Source organism: Gorilla gorilla, chromosome 7 (assembly GCF_029281585.2).
Source record: "Gorilla gorilla gorilla isolate KB3781 chromosome 7, NHGRI_mGorGor1-v2.1_pri, whole genome shotgun sequence".
Taxonomy (NCBI): domain Eukaryota; kingdom Metazoa; phylum Chordata; class Mammalia; order Primates; family Hominidae; genus Gorilla; species Gorilla gorilla.
The window spans coordinates 96,805,774-96,820,505 of record NC_073231.2 but is presented as its reverse complement, the minus strand read 5'-3'; the positions used below and the strand labels follow the sequence as shown (position 1 = coordinate 96,820,505).

Sequence of the window (14,732 nt, the reverse complement as noted above, 5' to 3'; positions counted from 1 at the left end):
GACAACACAGTATGAAATGGCAGTGATTTAAAGTATAGCCCAGCAGACCTTCCACCATCCACCATTTATTAGCTGTGCCACCTTGATTCCAATACTCAACCTTGGTTTCCTTATCTGTCCAATAATGATAACAATACTTTGAGAATTAAAGTGTTACATGTAAGGCCGGGCACAGTGACTCACACCTGTAATCCCAGCACTTTGGGAGGCCAAGGTGGGCGGATCACTTGAGGTCAGGAGTTCAAGGCCAGCCTGGCCAACATGGTGAAACCCTGTCTCTACTAAAATACAAAAATTAGCTGGGCACAGTGGCACGTGCCTGTAATCTCAGCTACTCAGGAGGCTGAGGCAGGAGAATCGCTTGAACCCAGGAGGTGAAGGTTGCAGTGAGCCAAGATCAAGCCACTGCACTCCAGCCTGGGCAACAGAGCGAGATTCTTTCTGAAAAAAAAAAGAAAAAAAAAAAAAAAGAAGTTACATGTAGAATTCTTAACTCAGTACTTGGCTTATTCTGTGTGTGTGTGTGTGTGTGTGTGTGTGTGTGTGTATGTGTTTAGTTGTTAGCCCAATAGCTAAAAGGAAAGTATCACTTTCATTGGGTGAGTAGCTATGAAAGCTAAGCCTTAATGGTGTCTAAGCTAAGAAGCAAAGCTAACAGAAACAAAAGGAATGGGGTGGGAGGAAAACCAGAAAAGAAATGGAGGGAAAATGCACATATCTATTAAAGCAATGAGAAGCAGCAAGCTAATAATATAAGTATTAATGGTGGTGGTGGTGATGATTTCTACATGTATTGCTCTGTTCCAGGGTCTAATTTAAGCATTTGCCATAGATAAGCCATTTTACCTTCACAGGTACTTTGGGGGTCATGTGGCTACACTGTCCATTGCCTCCCCAAATAGTATTCTCCTCTTACTAACATGACTCTGCCACTGTTCAGTCTGCAATACACCCAATGTACCACTCAGTGTTGGACTGAGAATACCCTGATAACCTTACTCCTCTCTGCTGGACACTTGTTTCCTAGCCTTCCCAGTGGCCAGCAATGACCATGTGACTTGAATTCTGGCCAGTGAGATGCAAGGGGAAGTATGCTGGGAAGCAGGGACTCTGGGGAAACATTTGCATCTTCAGGATCAGACATGAGAGGAGAGCTTGTTGGTTCTCCCTTTTTCTTCCTGACTGTGGGCCATCTGGTGAAGAGCCAGAAGGCACATCTGAAAGACAGACCTGGGATCTTTGATGACAGCATTAAGCTGTAGAAGAACCTTGAGATTGTTGCCTCCGACTTCTTTTTGAGAATAACAAATGTACTTATAATATAAGTGACTGTTACTGTGCTTACTCTAGATTGCAGTTGCAAGCATTCCTATGTGATACCGGAAGGTGCTGTTGTCATCTTTGTGTATTCTCCATTGTTTACAGATAAGGAAACTGAGGAATGGAGAGACGAAATGTCTTGTCCATGGTCATCACAGCTGCTAGTGAGTAAACCAGAGTTTGAACTTAGGCATCTTTGCCTCCAAAAGCTGCACTCTGACAAAGAGTTAGGAAACCTAATAAAGGTGACTGACAAGAAGCAGATGCAGTGATGAAAGTGCAGATTCTGTCTCAAAGGCACATGGGTGAAAGTGCTAACCAGAATTGCTTTACAGAATGGGTACTTTCAGTTAAGGGCCAAAAAGACCAATATGGGGCAATGACATTTAAGGACATTGATATTTGAGACTATACCATATAGATAATGACACACAATGATCACACTGAGACAGCAAGAAAAGTCCAATTGTGAAATAATTTTTAGAAAGATTTGTCAGCAGTTGTTAAAGGCTTAGGGCTTGAATGATTAGCTTTCGATTATTTGTAAATGTAAAACTGCACAACAACACACCTGTGATTTGTTTCTTATGTGATTCTACTCACCCGAAACAGCCTGTGTCTTTCTCCTTGAAATCTTCATACTTCCTGTGACACTTAACACTCATTGGCTAAAGCAAGAGTTCTTTGGCTAAGCTGTCTTTGGATGCAGGCCCTAAAAGCTTCAACCTCGAGCTTTGGGAGACCTTGAATATTCCTGGATGCTGGAAAATGTGTCAGTGAAATGGCTTCTGGGGGAAATGGATGTGGCTCAGGAACAGGTGGGATTAAAGATTTTAAATGAGGAAACAGCCCATAATGGACGGGACTTTCCCTCTTGGCTTCTTCCTTCCCCATGTGCATGTCCTACCTTAAATCACAAGCAAGGCCTAACCAGTGAAGAAAAGACATGGCAAGAGGGCCAGTCCTCACATTTCTCCATACCAAGCTGTGGGTCACTAATTTATTTCATCTATATAATTACTAATTAATGAGGCTGGGCACGGTGGCTCACTCCTGTTATCCCAATACTTTGGGAGGCCGAGGTGGGCGGATCACTTGAGTCCAGGAGTTCAAGACCATCCAGGGCAACATGATGAAACCCTGTCTCTATAAGCAATACAAAAATGGCCTGGCACGGTGGCTCATGCCTGTAATTCCAGCGCTTTGGGAGACTGAGGCGGGCAGATCACGAAGTCGGAGGTTCGAGACCAGCCTGGGCAACAGGGTGAAACCCCGTCTCTACTAAAATACAAAAAATTAGCCGGGTGTGGCAGCACACACCTATAGTCCCAGCTACTTGGGAGGCTGAGGCAGGAGAATTGCTTGAACCTGGGAGGTGGAGGTTGCAGTGAGCCAAGATCACGCAAGCCTGGGCACTCCAGCCTGGGCGACAGAGCGAGACTCCATCTCAAAAAAAAAATAAATAAATTAGCCAGGCATGGTGGCATGCACCTGTACTCCCAGCTACTTGGGAGGCTGAGGTGAGAGGATCACTTGAGCCTGGGAGGTTGAGGCTGCAGTGAGCCGAGATTGCACCACTGCACTTCAGCCTGGGCAACAGTGTGAGACACTGTCTCAAAAATAAATAAATACTGATAAATGATTAATGATTCAGTGTGCCACCATTATTTCTTAAGGATGTCTCAGAGTTGATTCTTACAATGTAATCCTACATTCATATTCCTTAGGCCCTTGACATGGAGTTTTGAATATATTCAAATTCTCGAATTTCGTAGCTGAGTGACTTTAGAAATCATTTTGTTCTATTTAACGACTATGAAATTTTAGGCCATGAATGTGATTTTAATTGTGCTCTACCTTCATAAATGAGCATCCTATTTTCCCAACTGGAGTCTAAGATCCTTGAAAGCAAAACTATTCTCTTGTTCTCTGGTGTCAAGAATGGTTCTGAGAACATACCGTGTACACCACTTATATTCAATTGGTACCTCCCTATGACAAAAACGGGGATTAATGAGCCTTCATGATTACAAAATAAGTGAAGAATAGTGTGTGTATGTGTTGTATCAAACTGTGTGTGTATATGTTATAAACATGAGTCCACATAATCTGCTTGAGTTTTTCACTAACTTAACTTTTTAAAAATTCATCTAACTACTAAAACAAAACCTCTGTAACCCCCCATACTTCGGAGTCTCCTAATCAAAAACTTATAGGGCAAAACCTCTAATTAAGTGGCCTGAATTTAAGAAAGCAAGACCTTGTAATTGGAACAGGAGTGGACTTGTGTGTTCTACCCCTGGTTAATCACAGAAAATCCAGGAAACTCTAAGGATGACCAAATATTGACAAGAAGGATTAAACACTAGTTTTAGAGTCAGACAAACTTTAATAAGTTTTTTTTAACCCATCTGAGCCAGTTCCTTCTAAGCTGGATGTAATATGTGCCTCTTGATTATTGCTGTGAAGACAAGAGGATACGCACAGTGGCTCAAGCCTGTAATCCCAGCACTTTTGGAGGCCAAGGCAAGAGGATCGCTTGAGCCTGGGGGTTCAAGACCAGCCAGGGCAACATGGCGTAACCCCGTATGTAAAAAATTTTTTAAAAGTAGCCAGATATGGTGGCATGTGCCTGTGGCCCCAGCTCCTCTGCTGGCTGAGGTGGGAGAGTTGCTTGAGCCCAAGAAGTTGAGGCTGCAGTGAGCCATGATTGTGCCACTGCACTACAGCCTGGGCAACAGAGCAAGATCCTGTCTCAAAAATAAATAAATAAGAAAATAGGTGCAAAATGCCTAATCTTGTTAGTCCTTAATAATGTCTGTTTTATTTTATGGAGGTATTTTGTGCCTAATCATGATGAGACTAAGCTAAACATCATGGGAGAACAGAACCTCTGACATTCACAGAGATTTATTTTCTCAGCCAAGCACTAGGCAATTGTGCTGGGTGCATTGGAGCATGACTGATGGCATCAGTGGCATTTGATTATCAATTGATACAGGTAGAAAATTGAAATTGATTAACTGGTACAACTGAAAAATTGAATGTAGACAGACACACTGGCATAACATCTATACCATATATATTCCATATGTTTGTAGTGATTCCCTGAGGCTCATTCCATCTGATATAGTCTACATTTTGATAATTCCAGTAAAAGAAATTACCTGAAAAATCAGCAATAAGAAGTGAACGAAGAATTGTATGAAACAAACCAGTCTTGCAAAGTAAACAGAGAGGCTGAAAATCTATCTTACAGGAAAAAGATGCTTTCCTTTCCTCTACTTCACAGCAGGAGCTGATGGAGCAATTTATTGTGGTTATTGAGAGAGTGGAATTTGCAGCAGGCGGCACAAATCTATCCACTCTCTCACTCCCCCACAGCCTGTTTCCCTTTCCCTGGGGCTGTTCTAGTAGCTCGAGGTCATTTTCCCAACACCCATTAAAGTAGTGTTTCTGAACCTAAAAAATAAACTTGTGTGCCTTTTTTATAAATATAAAACATGCACTCAATCCCTGGAGATTGTAATACACTGAAATAGACTTTATCTTCTCTATATCCTCGTTAAAAAGAGTTTACTGAGCTCTATTTTGGGAAGTTTACACTGTGAACGGTGTATATATAGGTACTGCTTGCATTTTTCTTTTTTTTTTTTTTTTTTGAAACAGAGTCTCGCTCTGTCATCCAGGCTGGGGTGCAGTAGCGCGATCTCGGCTCACTGCAACCTCCGCCTCCGGGGTTCAAGCGATTCTCCTGCCTCAGCCTCCTGAGTAGCTGGGATTACAGGCACATGCTACCATGCCCAGCTAATTTTTGTATTTTTAGTAGAGACGGGGTCTCATCACATTGGTCAGTCTGGTCTCGAACTCCTGACTTCGTGATCCGCCTGCCTCGGCCTCCCAAAGTGCTGGGATTATAGGCGTGAGCCACTGCACCCTGAATTTTTAAATATTCAATTTTATTTTCAAATGAGTGGGCTCTTAAAAACTACACATATTCCCACCTTTGCAAGTCTTGAGTCACTGAAGTAAAAAGGACTAAAATGAGGTTTTGATTTGTGCCCTCTGAGTCTGGCGTGAAATAGAATAATAAAAATAATCATGGAAACAGCATTTCCTGTGTTCTTGTTTCAAAGGCACTACTGGAAGATGATGAGCTGTTAGTGGCACTGAGGAAGTACTGTACTCGTACTCTAGAGAGGAGGTCAGCCACCCAGACAACCAGGAAACAGTAGTAAACCCAATAGTGACTTCAGCTCACGTCTTCAGTGGATGGGAAGCATTGTGCTGAACACTGCATATGGACTGTCTCACTTAATCCTCCCAACCATCTCATGAGCCTCTTGAGGAGGAAACTAAGGCTTAGAGCCAGTGAGGGTCTTTCTCAAAACCACAAAGCTAGTAAAATCCCATGTTTATTTCCAGAGCCAGACTTCTTAGCTAGAGAAATATTCTGCTGGGGTATGAATAAAATATAATTAATTGAACACCGAGAGGAAAAGCAAAACACCCAGAGACATGAAGTATCTGTTTATGCACACATGTACACACACATACACAAACACACACACATTTTCTAAAAACCTTCCCAAAGCAACATTTGAAGAGCATTATGAAATATAGTTTAAGCAAGCTCATAAGATAGGGTTAGACTTGGTTGTGGAAGTTTTCTAAAAGCAGATGAATTTGGACCTGGGCTCTGAACTTGAGGCAGTGCATGGGCTGGCAGAGACTTGCAGCTGGGTTCACATTTCTGAGAGGAAGAATAGCCAGGTCTGAGGCACAGTGGGGAACAAACAGATTATATCAGAAATTCTATCTGTGCATCACCGAGGCAGAGTGTTTAGATGAGGGAGAACAAATAATAGTAGTGATATGGATTCCTGGGTCTGTCAGTAGGATTAAATATAGAGTCAGGACAAATGTCTAGCCTTTGATAAGATACTCATTAGAGAGTTACTTTAGGTTCCCAGTTAAGGGAATTCTATGATAACTGTTTCCAGAAAATTATTATAGAAACTATTTATTGAACCGGTTGGAGTGAAAAAATTGAAGATGAGGAATAGTATATTTTAGTAGCTTGAGATATCCGAAGCCTGAGCTGGGTGGTACCCATGGAAAGAGGAAAGAAAAGATCTGCTGCTGCTTCATTTTCTTTTCATGACCAAGGCCTGAAATCATGACTTCAGGGATGCCTGCAATTTCCTAATGGCTGAAATGGTCATTAGGCCACAGGGCGTACTGCCAAGGGAGCAATCACAGCTAGATGTCCTAGAGTTGGCGCCTCATCTACCAGAGATGATTTTAAATCAGAGTGTGGGCTGCCTGGATGCAAAAGGGAATTTCAACTTATTTGAAATTCAGTCTCTTCATTCAAGTTGTTCTATTTCATTTTACTTGGTGCCCCAATGATCAGACGACACGGGGTTTAAAGATTAAAGAGAAAACATTCAGTTAAAGGCAGCAAATGACATCACCCAGGTGGAATGCTCTGTATAATTTAATGTGAGGATTCTCAAATATCTGTCTTCTAGACCCCCAGCCTTGTCTAAAGTAAGAAATGCCTTCACTGCATTCCCAGGCTGCCAAAGGCCTAAGGTGCAGAAGTAGGAGCACTTACCGCAAGCATCCACTTTGGGAGGAAGCACTCTCCACGTAGTGTTTCAGAGCGAGCTGGAATTCTTCCAGGTCCTCTTCTATCACAGACATCTGCCGCTGCACAAGCATGATGTGCTGCCAAGGAAGGGGCGAGGGTCACTGCGTTGGCTGTCACGGAGCCCGATTTAAGCTGACTCCTACTGCCCATCCCATTCCTCCTCACAAAAACAGATGATTGTCATCCAAAAATATGACCAAGGAAGGCCATGACTATTCCAAGTATAAAACTGTATAAAGGCTGTAATCTAGGCAAGATATTTTCCTTGCCTCTAGTCCCAGAAGCTAAACAAAGTGTTCTTTACAATGACGTGTTTCCCTTTAAAAGCAGTGATTCTCAATGACTCGAGAAGTTTTAAAATTATCTTTATATTTATATCAAAATCTCTGGGAGTGGGGCCCAGGCACTGCTATTTTTAAAACCTCCCTAAGTGTCTGTATTGTGCAGACAGAGCTGGGATCACTTCCCTATAACAACTTACCAATTTTTAAAGAGAAGTTCTATTGTTCATTGCACAGCTCCAATTTCTTGAATATTTTGTGATATTAGACATAAGTGACAATCATTACAAACAACTAGATTTCAAAAAAATTAGTAACTCATGCATTTCCAAAGGTATATCAAATATTACAGGGTTGTCAAACACATTAACTACTTACAACAGGCCCTGTTCAAAAGGTAATGGCATCAGATGGTGCTTGTTTTTAATGGATCACACTGGATTGGATGCCAACTGTTTCCTGTAACAAATCCTATTAGCATTATAGCAATTGTAGTTTCAAGGCTTCCCTCAAGATCCGCCTGTGGGCTTCTCATGGAATTTTAGATATCAACATTAGTTCTTTTCAAGAATTGGTAGTGAAAGTATAAAAGTGCAAATCAAAGTAAGGATTGGCATGAATCATAAAAGTGCATAAACAAAAACAAAACACAAGGTAAGGATGATCTAGAATATGAGAAAAATAACTTCCACAATAATACCAGCTATGTAGCATGAGAGCTAGAATTAAACCCCTGGTCTACTGTTTTCTATTCCAATGGGTTTCTCATTTCATGTCAATAGCTACTATTTGTTGAATACCAATGATATTTTAGAGGTTAGGTATTCAGTATATTCAACAAATATTCCTACTTTTGTTGGACTAACCAAAGCACATGGGTTTAGTATTAATAACTAAGTAGGGTTAATTTCTACCAAAATAATGATGGATATATCCTTTTCACAAAAATCTGCAGGGACCTCTTGGTTGGACATTTGTGATTACTAACTCAGATAATTAGGAAAGCTCATGGGCTTTCCTAATGAGATATATAAATACATCCACCTATTCGATCATAATTCTTTTCGTCTAAAGGCAATTCTTACGTGATCAAGTGGAATGGATGGTAAAAATAACCAGAATTCTTCACTACCCCCCTGAACTCATGCCCTTTGACTAATTTGACTTTTTAGCTCCTCTCCTCAAGACATGGATTCTATTTTCCCTCCCCTTGGATCTGGTTTGGCTTTCTAACCTGCTCTGGCCAATCAACGTAGCAGAACTGACAGTGCACAAGTTTCAAATTCAGGCCCTAAGAGGCTGGTGGATTTCCACTCTTTCTCTTGGATCTCTGAGATTACCATATGAACAAGACCTGCTACAGCAGGGGCCAGCAAACATTTTCTGTAAATGGATGGGTAGTAAGTATTTTATTTAGGCTTTCTGTGCCACGTGGCTCCTTTTGCAGCTAGTCAACTCTGCTATTGTGTAAAAGCAGCCACAGCCCACACATAAACAAATGAGTGTGGCTGTGTTACAATAAAACTTTATGAACAAAAACAAGAGGTATGCTGTAGTTTGCCAACCCCTATATTAGAGGATTAAAAACCACATAGAGCACACTTGAGCTCCTAGACATATGAGAAAGCTCAGCCAAGATCAGCAAAGCTAATGTACAGCTTACTAGAGATACAAGGAGCCCATGTGAGACCATAACAACCAGCCAGTTGATCCCAGCCTAAATTGCCTACCTGCAAAATTGTGGTTATTGTGTTAAGCCACTGAATTTGGGGATGCATTATTATGTTAGCAATACCTAACTGATTCATTCACTTATGTACATTGATGTATGAGTTGGAAAAATTGAGCTCTCGGCTTCCTAGATTGGGTTGCAATTTCCAACTTTGCAACCCAAACCAGATGTATCTTTTTCCCCTCCTTTCCTAAGATAGTTACACAAAGAAATCCATTTAAAGAGCCCCAGATAATCTGCCTAAGTTTGATGGCTATTCTGACAAGCGGAGCTTTTTAAATAATAGTTAATTTAAAGTAGATTTTCTGAAATCCAAAAAAACACTTAAATTTTCTGTTCCGGCTAGGCCGAAACAAACTGTAGGATGTGGGGTCTGGGAGAGGTGGAACAGGAGTCCTACTATCTTGTTAATATTTCTATGTGTCTCTTGTGTCAAATACACAGCCTGAAGCTTACTAAAATGTGGGATCCCAAGATATAGTTAGCTCAGAGCACTCTGTCATGGTTGAATATTCTTTCATGGTGCTACGTTTTTGTTTCTCTATTATAGGAGTAGTAGTATATCATTTATCATTTACCTTATAGAAATTTTGTTGCAATAGAAGTATGGCTGGATATTTGGAATGTCTTGGACTAAATAGTGCTGTGTAAGTATGAAAGGCTGGTCTCAGTTCACAGGATAGTATTTGCCAGTGACATGAGATTTTGTTGCATCAGCCTTTGATTTCTTGGAACATTTCAAGAAATGTCATCTTTTTTAGTCTTGGGACACAGAGGCATGTTTTAAGTACAACTTATTTTTTCATGTTACTTTGTTCTATTTACCACATTTACAGTTGTGTTTCAAATATGTCTTCAGAGATACCATAGCCTTTCTTGTATGCTCTCACTGACTCTCTTAACAACCATTGTAAAACAAGACTTATATTTTGATAGTCGCTGTTACATTACTTGAGAATAGCCCCCAAACCCTTAGGAATGTATGGCAGAATGGAATGACTTCAAGACATTATCCATCGATTTTATATGGGTGTAGAGAGGCAGAAAAAGATAACTAGGTTTGTAGACTCATTGTATGATAAGCTATTTTAGTGTATTACAACAACAATGTGCTGAAGAAAAGTCTGAGTTTTTAAAAAGCACAAGAATGTGCTCAAATGTTGTTTAAAATTATCATGACTTTTTAAAAACCTTTGAATGAAGAAAATATCTGGAAAATGATCATCTTACTCCAGTACTCTTTTGGTAAGAAGTGCCATACAGGCACATCTTTATAATATGCTTGTTATAAATCATTTGGAACATTTGAATATTTTGATCTAGCACTTGAGTGTTCTTTCAGTGCAGTGTTAGAATCATTCGATGTAGTAAGAGATATATAAGTTTTTTTTAAAAAACTTCTATTTATTTTTTATGATTTCATCTTAAGTATCATGTCATTTTGGAAGTATTCCCTGGTCTCCTAAATTGAGTTGTGTCCCCTTACTGTGCAAATCTGTACTTTCCTATAATAATCCTCATCACATTTTATTGTAGATTCTGTATAATTTCCTTCTAGTTTGTTTTCCAGCCTGTAATATTCACCACTTTATTTCCAGACCCTATCTCCAGGCCTGGAACATAGTTGGTGATCAAGTTATTTGTGGAACAAACACATTAAAGATGCTTTTGCTTTTAGCCATTGACTAATCTTAGAATTCCCTTAATAAACTATTTATTCCAGGAGAGGATTTGAGGTGGCCCTGGAAACTTAACAGCACTGCATAATTGTTAGGTGCTCTTTCATCTGTCTCCACCATCCTGTCCTCTTTTTCTTTTCTTCCTTCTTCTTCAAGAGCAGGCATACAAAGTGAAAAGAATTAGCTTCACTTTTCCTATGTGGCCTTTAAGAAGTTACTTAATTCTTTCTCAGTTTGTCTTCTGATACGTAAAATTAGAATAGTGGTACTTATATCACAAAGTTTTGGGAGGGCTAAATAGAATAGTGTGTATAAGGATCCTTTCCATGACAGGTACTAAATAAGTGTTACATCTCTTACTCTGGGCTGAGAAAAAAAAATGGACTTAAAAAAAGAAATCATTTCCTGGACTCATCATTATGTAATGGCTCATTGCCCAGAAAACTAGAGATGGCAGTTGCTAGGGTTCAGGACTTTTGCTGTGTGCTTAAACAAGCCTGCCAGACAATCTGCTCTGCTCTTATGGTAGGGAATCTCATAAAACAATCATCCATTCATCCACAACCTCGCTAGCAAAGAGCAATTCTACTTTACAGGCTAGAAATCCACTAAACACTTAGGCTGAAAATGTTAGAGCATGGTGATGAGCATAGGTCTGGGGTTGAACTGCAGGGGTTCAGCTATGGTAGGTAAACTCCTTTAAACCTTAATTTCTTCATTGATAAAATGAGTCTGAGGATAGCACTACCTCATTTGGCTATTGTGAGGATTAAGTGAGTTATGTATGTGTTTAGTACAACACTTGGCACATAGCAAAGGATCAGTAAAGATTAGCATTTCAAAAACCAAGTGTAATACAAATTTATTCTTTGCTTTCTGTCATAGAATTTATTTTTCCAAGTTCTCAAGCATTCACTAATGGAAAAGGGAAAATACCTCTCTACTCAATAAATTCTAAAACTGGTTTTGGGCATCAGGATAGATCATTTAACACATGGTAGGATGGAATTATGAGCACTAGAGCACTAGCTATGAAATAACAGTGAAAAATGATTTTGGTCATTCTGAATATAGGAGGTTTTACAGGAATTTATAGTAATGCACTTACTACCATTAATTAAAAAAAAACTTTTAATGACAAATATCTTATTGTTACTTCTGAAAAAACAAACCAATTCAAATCTTTATGTCTATTCCCAAAGAGCATAATTGTTATACCTCTATATATGGCTGGAAATAGGGAATATCCTTTCCTGCTTTTAAACAATATTGAGAGCCGAACGACCTTCTTCAGTCTTATTTGTTTAAAGTACTTCTATGCACTACTGAATTAGTAATGTTTTGTGTGTTGATCTTTTAAAATTGGCCTTGGCTTTGGCTGCTCAGGGACCTGCAAATGGAATAGCTGCCTCCTTTCACAAACAATCCTTAGACAATTTTTCCTCCTCATAACTAGAGAGAAAAAATAATCTCACATTAGAAAATTATTTAAGAATAGGCAATTATCTCTCACAACATTAGATAAGTTATATTTGCTTTTCCTTTGTCTGGAGTATAGTTTTTCCTCTATGCAAACCTACGAGAAGATAACAGATGCATGATCACAAGGTTAACAATTCCTGTGCCTCCGGGACTGCACAAATCCGCTATTCTTAGTATGTATATGTGCTCAACACCCCTCTCCTCTCTTTCCCATGAAAGTCTACCATTTTAAAATGTTGGGGTCTTGAGGAATTAAACAGACTACATCCCTGTCTCTGGAGGGATAAAAGCACTAGACATGCAGTGACAAATCTAGCTTATCGGGGTAAAGTATTCATAACTATAGGATTCTAACAGTAGCAGCCATGATTAAACTTTTCTGAGACTCCCACAAAGCTTCCTCTGAAGAATCCCTTTGGATTATGAGTTTGGACAGATGGGCAGGAGCCTTACACATAGGTGGGTCTCACCTTCATCTATCATGTAGTCAGTGCGTGTGCACAATTCAGAGATGAAAGGTTATTTCCTATCTTGGTTTCATATAAATGTGTGACCAATCCTTTGACATCTACAAAGTATATAATACATCTAAGGGATTAAAAAATGATTTTTCTCCTAGTTACCCAAGATTTTAAAATCCAAATTTTCACTAAATGTAAATATAAACATCCAACTTCCTGAAACAAAATGTACTATGCATGTTTGCCTCAACATAAAGTAAATAATAAAGCTTGGTATGTACTGCTTTTAATTATTTGCTAACTTCTTTTTGTTGCATCTTAATGTACTTTTTAGGATCCCTTTGTCCATTCTTCTTCTGTTTCCAAAAACTGCTGCCACTCTGGATGGACATCTTGTCCCTAGGGATACAAATGTTCCCTTTTGCATCAATTTATTCTTTGAAAAATTATTTCTGAGCATTTTCAATGTGCGTGGCCCTAGGCTAAATGCTGGAAATATAATAATGAACAGAACCAGGTTTCCGCTCAGGTATATCCAGTGTACAACATAGCAGGATTTACAAAATGTTTATGATACAACTTAAATGTTGCCCTTCTCTGCCAGTCATATTCCTTCAATTATTCAATAACTCATTGATTTATACATGTATAAAATTTTCATTTTGCACCTATTACATGCCAGGTACTTTTGCAAAAACTGTGAAGTAGGTATTAGGTTTACACAAATCACAATGTAGAAACAACACTACTGAATCTTATAAAATGAAATACGACTACTTAGTTTTTCAATTTTTCATTGAGATACCTAATTTTTGAAGAAATTAAATTATGTTTTTAAAGAATATATTTCTAACATTTTTACCTGATAAAAATACTTACAGATTTAGTATTCCCTTCAATAATTTCTTCTTCCGGTGGTTCAAGTTTGAGATCCTTCAATAAGAGGAAGAAATGGCAGAAAAGAAAAAAAATTATATCATTTAAAAAAATGCCATATATTCAAACCATAGTTCTCTCATGGCTAACATTGAACCAAAAGAACCTCATTATCTTAAAGATGAAATAATACTGATTTTTTTTAAACTCAGCTGTTCCAATAAAGACTCTTTGTACTTATTTATCAGTTGTAAGAAGCTGTTTTAGATGTGTTCAAAGTATTGCTTTAAATTTACTTCTTGAATGCCATTAGAGAGCAAAGTGGAAGAGAGAGGTACATTAAAACAGAGAGGGAAAGGGTAGGAAGGTAAACGAAAGAAAAGGAAACAGAATGACTAAGCCTAACAGTCTGCTTTATTTTGCTGTGAATGAGTATTGCCACATTTCTACATTTCTTGGGACATCATTATAAACATTAGTCTATTGTTACAATACATTTATACCCTGGTGTTAATTTTTCTTTATTAAATAGAAAGTGAATTAAAGAGTAAATGAAAATACAATTGACATTTGCTAAAAGTGAAGAACTCCTATAAAGACTTTGAAGTCTTAAAAAAAGTTTTTTTTTTATTTCCATAGGTTTTTGGGGAACAGGTGGTATTTGCTTGTACAGGTAAGTTCTTGAGTGGTGATTTGTGAGATTTTGGTGCACCCGTCACCTGAACAGTATACACTGAACCCAATTTGTAGTCTTTTATCCCTCATCTCCCTACCACCCTTTTCTCCTGAGTCCCCAAAGTCTACTGTGTCATTCTTATGTCTTTGCATCCTCATAGCTTAGCTCCCACTTATGAGTGAGAATATAGAATGGTTGGTTGTCCATTCCTGAGTTACTTCACTTGGAATAATAGTCTCCAGTCCCAACCAGGTTGCTACAAATGCCATTAATTCATTCCTTTTTATGGCTGAGTAGTATTCCATCATACATACACACCATAATTTCTTTATCCACTCATTGATTGGTGGGCATTTGGGTTGGTTCCACATTTTTGCAACTGAAAATTGTGCTGCTATAAACATGTGTATGCAAGTTCTTTTTTGTATAATGACTTCTTTTCCTCTGGGTAGATACCCAGTAGTGGAATTGCTGGATCAAATGGTAGTTCTACTTCTAGTTCTTTAAGGAATCTCCACACTATTTTCCATAGTGGTTGTACTTGTTTACATTCCCACCAGCAGTGTAGA

General features: G+C 38.9%; 1 protein-coding gene across 1 annotated transcript in view; it reads right to left on the bottom strand.

Annotated features, from left to right (window-relative positions):
• The window catches only part of NECAB1 (N-terminal EF-hand calcium binding protein 1), a 167,520-nt gene that overhangs the window by 10,027 nt on the left and 142,761 nt on the right, over nt 1–14,732 (bottom strand). Inside the window, exons 9-10 of the mRNA XM_004047289.5 lie at nt 13,491–13,544; nt 6,941–7,053 (exon numbers count right to left, since the gene is read on the bottom strand). Of these exons, the coding sequence (XP_004047337.3) occupies nt 6,941–7,053; nt 13,491–13,544 (167 nt within the window). The remainder of the gene's footprint in view (nt 1–6,940; nt 7,054–13,490; nt 13,545–14,732) is intronic.